At 41.7% G+C, this 10,961-nt stretch overlaps 1 protein-coding gene across 2 annotated transcripts in view; it reads right to left on the reverse strand.

Moving 5' to 3' along the window:
• UBXN7 (UBX domain protein 7) overlaps window positions 1-10,961 on the reverse strand; it is a 77,904-nt gene that overhangs the window by 40,509 nt on the left and 26,434 nt on the right. For both annotated transcript variants that reach the window (XM_017892202.1, XM_017892203.1), the window contains 2 exons: window positions 10,754-10,901; window positions 6,431-6,498 (listed from right to left, as the gene is read on the reverse strand). In XM_017892202.1, the coding sequence (XP_017747691.1) occupies window positions 6,431-6,498; window positions 10,754-10,901 (216 nt within the window). The remainder of the gene's footprint in view (window positions 1-6,430; window positions 6,499-10,753; window positions 10,902-10,961) is intronic.

Raw genomic sequence — 10,961 nt, forward strand, 5'->3', positions numbered from 1 at the left:
CCACCTCGCCCGGCTAGTTTTTTGTAGTTTTTAGTAGAGACGGGGTTTCACCATGTTAGCCAGGATGGTCTCAATCTCCTGACCTCGTGATCCGCCCGTCTCGGCCTCCCAAAGTGCTGGGATTACAGGCTTGAGCCACCGTGCCCGGCCAGGCCCTGTCTCTTTAAATTAAAAAATAATAATAATAATTTTTTAAAAAAACTGGATATCTGATACTTTTTAACTCTAACAATTAAGAAACTGGCTGGAGGCTTGGCGCTGCGGCTCACGCCTGTAATTCCAGCACTTTGGGAGGCCGAGGCGGCCAGATCACCAGGTAGGGAGTTTGAGACGGTGAAACTCCGTCTCTATTTAAAAAATAGAAAAAATTAGCGTGGTGGCGGGCACCTGTAGTTCCAGGTACTGGGGAGGCTGACACAGGAGAATGGCGTGAACCTGGGAGGCAGAGCTTGCAGTGAGCCAAGATCACGTCACTGCACTCCAGCCTAGGCCACAGAACAAGACTCCGTCTCAAAAGAAAGAAAGAAAGAAAGAAAGAAACCAAGGATGTCTTAGAATAAGAATAGTTGCCTAAGAAAGTATATGATTTTAGGAAGGTAGCACATAAAAGGTAATTTTCTCCTACCTTTAAACTGCCAAAGGTAGGTTAGTCAATATTCCACATGATTTCACATCACCTTTCCAACCTCCCCCTTCTTCATAAGGCACCAATCCAGGTATACTCACTAGTTCCTCTTATTACTATCCTTCTACCCAATTTCTTTTACTTCTTGGGCTAACATCCCTCTTCCCATTTGTCTTCCATTCATTTACCCTATTTGTGAGCAAAAACCTCTCCTCAGACCACACCACCTCTTAGCCCTAGGCCTACTACTGTTACCTGCCTTTTCAATGTGGTCTCCTGGCTCTTCCAAGCCACCTGTCACACGCAAACATCAGTCCTCTGTCCTCACTCTACTGCCCACATAATAGAAGTACTGGTCACTGAAGTCAAAGAGACTAAGCTATAAAGAGCTAAAAGAGATTCAGAAGGAGCTTCAAAGTCAGCATAGGGGAGAGACAGCTGGAGAAAAAATGTCGTGAGAAGAGTGGCACTGTTTTACATGTCCACATAGCTGTTCGTATTTGGCTTCAGAGAAGACATCTGGATCTTCAGATCTGCTTCTGCATTCCTTTAGATCTGCTGCTATTCTTTTAGTTCAAGTATAGAAAGAAAATTAAAATTTACTCTCACGCAGACATGCAGTTGTAAAAGGAAGGAGTGGGCTTTTTGTTTTAAAAGATGGGGGTCTCACTATGTTGCCCAGGCTGAAGGGCAGTGGCTATTCACAGGCACAATTCCACTACTGATCTGCACCTGCTCCGTTTCCTCTTCCTCAGGTCATCTGGTGGTCCTCCACTGCCAGCAGGTCACCATATTGATTCCGAACTTAGTGCAGACACCCAATCAACATAGGGCCCTACAGCCAAGAACTCCTGGGGCTCAAGCCATACTCCCACCTCAGCCTCCAGAGTAGCTGAGACTACATGCCTGTGCCACCATACCCAGCAGCGAGGAGTGTTTTAAAGTCTTAGATGATTGTGGATATTCTTCTTTAATAGTACACCAATACTTAACCAATGGTAGTTTCTTAGAGGACAGCTGCAAAGTGGAATCTGAAATCTTATCAATGAGCTTTTCATACTGTTTCATTATAACCCACTGTACTATGTGGTAGGCAGTCTCTAAGACAGCCCCCAATTTTCCCTGTCTTCCAGCATTCGCACCCTGTGTGTGAATACCTTGAGTACAGGCAGGATGGAACAGAATGTAGCAGAGTGATGGGATTTCACTTCCAGATTACGTTACAAAAAGAGAATGGCTTCCATTTTGGGCTGCCCTCTCAGGCTCTCATTTGCTCTGTGTAAAATGGATGCCCCCAGGCAATAGACACATGAGTGAGTTTAGGAGATCTCCTCCATTCAGGCTTTGAGATGAATGGTAGCCTAGCTGACAGGCTGACCACACCCTTGTAGGAGACCCTAACCAAAGGCCACACCCAGATTACTGACCCAAAGAAACTGAGATTGTTTTCTTTGTTTTTTGTTTTTTTCAGGCAGTTTAATTTTGGAACAATTTTTTACTCAGCAATAAATATCTAATACAATTCATCTCGCAGTCTGAATGGATCTTTTACCTATGCACAACTCTGTAGTGTCATGCACTGGTTATTCAAAAACACTTGTTTGCTGAGTAATGGAAACATTTCAAATATTAATGGCTTCATTATACAGTATTTAAAGATCATCTGTTTCATGTCACCACTGATCTTATCGGAAAGCCTTCAAGTACTGGGAAAGTATCAAGCTCACAAAGGTGGGCACAAAAAGTTTTCTAAAATCCTGTTTTTGGCCTGAAAGTTCTTTTAAGGTATTTTATCATTTTTTTTTTGAGACGAGGTCTCTCTGTCACCAGGAGGCTAGAGTGCAGTGGTGCAATAATAGCTCACTGCAGCCTTGACCTCAAAGGCCCAAGCCATCTTCTCACCCCTCAGCATCCTGCACAGCTGGGACTACAGGCATGTGCCACCACGCCCAGCTAATTTTTTCTTAATTTTTTTGTAGAGATGGGGGTCTCCCTATGTAGCGCAAGCTGGTCTGGAACTCCCAGGCTCAAGAAATCTCCCGCCTCAGCCTCCCAAAGTAATCCCAAAGTGTCGGGACTACAGGTGTGAGTCTCCACATCCGGCCAAACCTCTTTTTTAAAATCACTGATAACAAACACTCTCAGTTGTACTGAAGTAACAAGCTCACATTTTCAAGAAAATGCCAACTGTCAAAGTGTAAACTGATAGTTTGTCAGTGATTTTCAAGTAAAAGAATGTTCCATGAAAAAAGCTCCCTACTCTAACGATCACACAAGTGCTTTTCCTTAAGGTAATCATAGTACTTCATTATACCAAACTGCTTTCTGCATACACACTATTTCAAACTATATTTTAAAACTGTGTACTCAAGGATCAAGATTTAATGAAATTAATCATTTTTACTGCTTCACCAAGAACATCATTAAAGAAAATTGCTTTTAAATCAGTTAACTTTTTTTTTTTTTGAGTTGGGGTCTCAGTGTTGCCCAGGTTGGTCTCAAACTCCTGGGCTCAAGCAATCCTCCCGCCTCAGCCTCCCAAAGTGTTGAGATTACAGGTGTATGCCACTGCACCTGTCCTATTTTTCTTTTAGAGACAGGGTCTCACTATGTCACATAGGCTGCAGTGCAGTGGCATGATCATAGTTCACGGCAGCCTAGAACGCCTAAGCTCAAGCGATCCTCCCACCTCAGACTCCCAACTAGGACTACAGGCACGTGCCACCACACCTAACAATTATTTTTATTTTTTGTAGAGATGCGTCTTCCTATGTTGTCTGGGCTGCTCTCCAACTCCTGGTTTCAAGTGATCTTTTCAACTGTTGCCTCCCGAAGGACTGGGATTACAGGCATGAGTCACTGCACCAGGCCCTGCCTTTTAAATGTTTTTGCAAACTTCATGTAGCAGTGAAGAATTCACTATCTAGTGATACAGTCTGAAGCCACTGCATGAATTCAACCAATAAGCCAACAGTCTGACTCATCATTGTTTCTGAACTATCAGTCTAAATGTCACCACAATGAAAATAATTTGATGTCCAGTACCATGGTGCATGCCTATAATCCCAGCTACTCAGGAGGCTGAGACAAGATCACCTGAGCCTAAGAGTTCTGGCCTGTAGTGGGCTATGCCAGTCAGGTGTCTACACTAAGCTCAGCATCAATATAAATACCTCCAGGGAGTAGGGGGACCACCAGGTTGCCTAAGGAGGGGTGAACTAGCCCCGGTTGGAAACAGAGGTCAAAACTCCCGTGCCGATCACTAGTGGGATCACGCCTGTGAGCAACCACTGCACTCCAGCCTGGGGCAACACAGCAAGACCCCATCTCAAAAACAAACAAACCAACTCTTAGTATTATTATTGTAAATTGTTTTAACGTTTAAATCTGACAATCTGAAAGGGTATTAGGGACCTGAGACCACACCTGAACGGTGATTTAAATCAATACTGCCTTAAGAAAATAGTTTCTAAAGACCCATTTCAAGTTTAACATCTAATAATAAAAGGTAAGAATGACTTCCTAACTGTAAAAAGTCATTCTTAGCATCCTCCTTAACTGTACATCAATTCAGAGATAAAAAAGGAAGAAAGCGGCCAGGTGCGGTGGCTCACGCCCGTAACTCCAGTACTTTGGTAGGCCAAGGCCAAGGGGGCAGGATTGCTTGAGATCAGTCCCATAGCAGCCAGGGCAACACAGCAATGCCCTGTCTCCACAAACCAAACAAAACAAAACAATTAGCCAGGCGTGGTAGCACACACCTATAGAAGGCTGAGGCAGGAGGAATTCTTGAGCCCAGGAGTTTGAGACTGCAGTAAGCTAGGATTGCGTCACCGCACTCCAGCCTGGGCAACAGAGACTCCATCTCTGTAATACAAAAGAAAAAAAAAAAAAGAGTAAAGTGGGACTTTCAAATGGAATTCTTTTGCCTCTGTTCAAAAGCAATATAGTACAGAATTTACTTCCTATAGTTCCACTTGCTCAAAGATCCTGTATTATTCCTTGCAATAAAGAGAAGATAAAGCTTCCAAGGGCATTACTCTTTTGCTCCAAATCTATTCCTAGCATTTATATTTGTAAAATTATGAGCAATCTGGTATATCAACAGCATAATGATTATCCGCATTGAACAGCCAGAAAGCACTTCATTACACTACAGTATTCAGACTTTACAGCTTTCCTCTTGCCTTTTATTTCTGAATCTAGACAGTATATTCTTTTGTTTCTTGCTATAATAAACACCAAAGCTGCCAAGTTAAAACGTTTATCTCATAAAACTCTCAACTAAAGTACTTTATCAAATCAAAAGACATACATATAATTTTATTCATCCTTTTGTTACAACGTGTATTTCCTCCTCCGTCTTAGTCTACCCATGAAGGCTACACATGTACCATCCTAAGTGAATTAATGCAGGAACAGAAAGCCAAATACCGCATGTTCTCATAAGAGAGAGCTAAACACTGAGCACACATGGACACAAAGAAGGGAGCAGACACCAGAGCCCACTTGAGGATGGAGGGCGAGGATTGGAAAAAAGGTGTGGTGGCTCGCTCCTGTAATCCTAGCACTTTGGGAGGTTGAGGCGAGAGGACTACTCGAGCCCAGGAGTTTGGGACCAGCCTGAGCAACACAGCAAGACTCCGTGTCAGAAAAGAAAAGAAATGAAAAGAAAAGAAAAGAGGAGGGGAAGAAAAGAAAAAAAAAGAAAACAGAAAAGCTACCTATTGGTTACTATGCTCATTACCTGGGTGGTAACCTGTACACCAAACCCACACAACATGCAATTTACCCATGTAACAAACCTGCACATGTACCCCGAACCTAAAAAAAAGTTGGAAGGAAAAAAGTTTATGTCTCTTGTACTCAACTGTATTTATTTATTTGAGACAGAGTCTTACTCTACTGCCCAGACTAGAGTGCAATAGCACAATCTCGGCTCACTGCAACCTCAGCCTCCCGGTTTAAGTGATTCTCATGCCTCAGTCTCCCAAGTAGCTGGGATTACAGGCATGTGCTACCATGCCTAATTTTTGTACTTTTAGTAGAGATGGGATTTTGACATGTTGGCCAGACTGGTCTCGAACTCCTGGCCTTGAGTGATCTGCCCACCTCAGCCTCCCAAAGTGCTGGGATTACAGGTGTGAGCCACCTCAACACAAAGTATTTCTCCGCATAATTATTCTCAATATATACTATATACAGTTTTCTGTCTTGGTCTGACCAACCAGATTATAATTCCATCTTGTATTTTTTCTATATAAACTCATGAATAACACGTAAACTCTTTGGTTTACAAAAGGGAAATACATGCTTATTTAACTATAAATTAATCTGATTAAATGTCCCATTCTCTATCACCAGTCTCTATCCAGACTAATATCCTCATTTTTTACGTGAATTAGGGGTTACTGTGCCCTTCATTCAAATTAGGATTAGCACTTCTAGAAACTGAGAGAGAAAGTATGGCCTATCTAGAGAGTAAGGACTTGGCAGTCAGGCAGGTATCCAGAAAAGGAAAATAATCAGAACCTTTTATCATTATGCATTCCCATTACAAGGCAGCATATTCTTCTTGCTAACGTTCCTCCTTTTAGCCTTTTCCAACAAATATCAATTTGAAACATCTGCTTCACTCTTTGTGAGTCAACTGTGCAACTTTCTTGACAGGACTACAGAAAAACAAGGTAAGAATTGACACTACACTTCTAACAGTCTCCTAGGAAGCCTTCACATCTTTTGATGGTTTGATTAAAATCCTAAAGAACAAAATCAAATAAAGCTAAGGGAAAAAAGTGAACTTACCACCAAATAATGGTTCTGGTTCCACCAGTATTTCCTGCTTTTGAGGAATTGGGGCACGAACTTCTTCTCTATTAAAAAAAATGGGAAAATAAAAAATGAAAACTGTTTTCTGCTACCTGTTTGCTTCCTGTAATTACTGTGAATATTTCTGCTACCTGTTTGCTTTCTATAATTACTGCGAATATATTCAAATTAACTTAGTGACTTTTAGAAGCACAGTAATAATGATAAATTTAAGTTATTTTGTTGGGTTTTTTTTTTTTTTGGCAGGGGAGACAGTGTCTCACTCTGTCGCCCAGGCTGGAGTGGACTGACACGATCTTGGCTCACTGCAACCTCCACCTCCCAAGTTAAAGCAAATCTCGTGCCTCGGCCTCCCTAGTAGCTGGGACTACAGGCATGCACCATCACATCTGGCTAATTTTTTTTCGTATTTTTAGTAGTGACAGGGTTGCGCCATGTTGGCCAGGCCGATCTTGAACTCCTGAGCTCAGGCAGTCCACCCACCTCAGCCTCCCAAAGTGCTAGGATTACAGGCATGAGCTACTGCATCCGGCTGATAAGTGAGTTTTAGATGGTTTCCACATAAAGCTCAAGTGGAAATGAGTACCTGGAATAGATAGCTCAAATGGTTTAGAAATAAAAACAATTTCCCTTTCCCTCTCAAGTTTCCTACTTTAAATTCTGTCAGAAAAAAAGAAAAAAATTTTCCCCCCAAAAATCAGGCAGAAATGAATAGAAAAATATAGGCTTAATAGAAGCAGTATCACATTACTACTACATCAAAGAATAATTAAATCATAAGGACATATTAAAATAAACTTTAAAAGGCAGTGAATTTCATGCTAATTATGAAAGAGGCTAACAGGTATGATCTTGGATTATTTACTAAAAAGATCTTAATATACAGAACAAAAAAAGTAATTACTCATCTTTTAAAAGCCTATTTTCTTCAAAGTTTACATTCACAGGGTTTACTGATAATCCATCTCTTCCAGTAAGAAAAAACTCATTCAGACACACTGTAAAAATGGTGTGTGCCTTTAAAGAACAGTTTATTTTAGGTTGGGCACGGTGGCTCATGCCTGTAATCCCAGTGCTTTGGGAGAGGAGGCGGGAGGCTCACTTGAGCCCAGGAGTTCGAGACCAACCTTGGCAACATAGCAAGACTCCATCTCTAAAAAAAGAAAAAGAAAAAGAAATAGTTTTATAGTTGTAACTCAAGTATTGAACTCTGCTGATTAATGTTCACGGCAAATAGTAACTTCCTAATTTTCATTATCTTCCTGCTTATAATAAGTATCATATAAGCATGTAAATTCCATATAAATTTATGTTAGCCCTAATGGTTTTCATTCAGGTGTTCTGAATAGTAACCACTAAAGATCTTGTTTGTGATATTTAAGCGTTGGAACTCCAAAATATCCTTTATGAAATGAAGTAGGAATACTCATTTGTCAACAATAACATCCTATAATCAAAGAACAACCAGTTAAAGAAATTTCCAATAAACCACGTGACTAAAGGATAATTCAAAATTATGTGAAGTACTCTTTCCTAGTGCTCACACACAAAATTTCAATAATCTGAAGAAACAGACAATACATCTATAAGAGGAAGCTCTGTCAATCCTTTCATCAAAAGGAAATAGGCCGGCCAGCCACGGTGGCTCACACCTGCAATCCTAGCATTTTGAGAGGCCAAGGCAGATGGATTGCTTGAGCTCAGGAGTTCAAGATCAGCCTGGGCAACAAGGCAAAACCCCACCTTTACAAAAAATACAAAAATCAGCCAAGTGTGGTGGCATGTGCCTATAGTCCCAGCTACTTGAGGGGCTGAGGTTGCTTGAACCTGGGAGGTGGAGGTTGCAGTGAATCGAGGGCAGTGAGCAGAGATCACACCCCTACATTCCAGCCTGAGTGACAGAGCAAGACTGTGTTTTTAAAAAAAGAGCTAATTATCTTAAGAAAACTGGCCGTTGGCTGGGTGCGGTGGCTCACGCCTGTAATCCCAGCACTTTGGGAGGCCAAGGCCACTGGATCACGAGGTCAGGAGATCAAGACCATTCTGGTTAACATGCTGAAACCCGGTCTCTACTAAAAAAAAAACATACAAAAAATTAGCCGGGAGTGGTGGCGGGCACCTGTAGTCCCAGCTACTCCGAAGGCTGAGGCAGGAGAATGGTGTGAACCTGGGAGGCGGAGGAGCTTGCAGTGAGCCAAGATTGCACCACTGCACTCCAGCCTGAAAAAAAAAAAAAAAGAAAACTGGCCGCACACAGTGGCTCACGCTTGTAAACCCAGCACCTTGGGAGGCCGAGATGGGCAGATCACGAGGTCAGGAGATCAGGACCATCCTGGTCAACATGGTGCAACCCCGTCTCTACTAAAAATACAAAAATTAGCCAGGCATGGTGGCGTGTGCTGGTAGTCCCAGCTACTTAGGAGGCTGAGGCAGGAGAATCACTGGAACCCAGGAGGTGGAGGTTGCAGTGAGCCGAGATCACCACACTGCACTCCAGTCTGGCGATAGACACTCTGTCTCCAAAAAAAAAAAAAAAGAAAGAAAGAAAGAAAGAAAGAAAACTTCTACCTAAACAAAACCTTCCATTATTGTTATACCTCGGTTTATAGCATATATATATATATATATACACACACACACACAATTGTCTCAATCTTAGACAACTGAATTGTTCTATAAACAAACTTTAATCTAACTAAATGCATCAATTAGAGGGGTGGATTAAGCAGTACAGTTGTCCTTACATGAAAAGACTTGATTACCACATTATCAGAGGGTATCTGTACCAAGATTGTCAGCTACCAAGAATGGAAGGATGGAATAGAAAAAAGTGAATAAAGAAAATCATACTTTAGGAATTAGGAGCCATTATCGAATGTTGATCAATTAGCAATACAAACTGTCTAAGCCAAAATATATATAGGGGAATTCATTAGGAAAAGATACTCATTTACCAAAGCTATTTTTCAACACAATTGAGAAAACATGTTTTATACAATGAGAATAAATATGCTCTCCCAAATCAACTATGAATATTTGCTATTCAAGTTTCTGTATTAGGTGGTTTTTTGTTTTTAATTTTTTTTTTTTTTTTTTTTTTTTGAGACAGGGGGTCACTCTGTGTCATCCAGGTTGGAGTGCAGTGGCACAATCATGGCTCATTGCAACCTCAACCTCCCAGGCTCATGTGATCCTCCCATCTCAGCTTCCCAAGTAGCTGGGACTACAGCTGCGCACCACCACACCTGGCTAATTTTTCTATTTTTTGTAGAGACAGGGTTTTGCTATATTGCCCAAGCTGGTCTCAAACTCTTGGGCTCAAGCCATCCTCCTGCCTTGGCCTCCCAAAGTACTAGAATTACAGGCATGAGCTACCATGCCTGGACATTTTTTTAAGTATTAGGTTCTCATACTGATTTCTGTTAAAAGTCTGAGCTATATTGGGAGTGAAATACATGGCCAACATTTACAGAAAAAACTCTACACGATATTATTTTTATTTATTTATTTATTTATTTATTTTTTGAGACAGAGTCTTGCTCTGTCACCCAGGCTGGAGTGTAGCAGCGTGATCTCTGGTCACTGCAACCTCTGCCTCCTGGGCTCAAGCAATTCTTGTGCCTCAGCCTCCCGAGTAGTTGGGATTATAGGCACCCGCCACCACGCCTGGCTAATTTTTGTATTTTTTTTAGTAGAGACAGGGTTTCACTATGTTGGTCAGGCTGGTCTCGAACTCCTGACCTCATGATCAGCCTGCCTCGGCCTCCCAAAGTGCTGGGATTATAGGTGTGAGCCACCATGCCCAGCCTAGTTTCAAACATTTTTCATGGCAACTCAAAACATTTCTGTGAATGTAGAAAAATCTATAATTGGGAAATCTGAGCTTTACTGCTACTTAATGCTGTGTAGCTTGGGGAAATGGCTATGCCTCTGCTTCCTTATTGGTAAAATGTTGATAATGCCATCCAATAAGGTTTCTGTTTGTTTATCTGTTGCTGCCATGAAGCACACAGGCCCTGCTGGCCACGGGCCAATCCTAGCAGAGCAGCACCATACACTCCCACCAACCCCATCGCCCTGACTTCACAGAGCCTATATGGTTCCTTTGAGGATTCAATAAGGCAAGACAGTATCTAAAGAATCGAACGTATGTAACTACAAAATTTCCACTTCATACTTTTCAGAGGCTTTCAGCCTTTCATTTATTTCAAAACCAGAGAATTGACCTAGCTTTGATAAAAATACAACTACTTAATTTAGGCGATGGACAGCTCCTGACAATACACATTAAATTCGTACTCTGGGTGTGGTCTGACAGCAGAGACACTTGCTGAACTGGTACTGGGCTCTTCAGCGATTCCTCCACCATCCAAAAACATAGTGACTGCCATTTCCAGATTATTGTTGCACGCTTCAAGCATATGTTTTCCTACACTTTCACTTGCACCTGAAACAGTAAAAGACAGGAAAACGTTAAAAAAAAAAAAAAAGACCGCCTCTTTTTTCA

The sequence above is a fragment of the Rhinopithecus bieti genome, unplaced genomic scaffold, assembly GCF_001698545.2.
Source record: "Rhinopithecus bieti isolate Rb0 unplaced genomic scaffold, ASM169854v2 scaffold_21777, whole genome shotgun sequence".
In the NCBI taxonomy this organism is placed as follows: domain Eukaryota; kingdom Metazoa; phylum Chordata; class Mammalia; order Primates; family Cercopithecidae; genus Rhinopithecus; species Rhinopithecus bieti.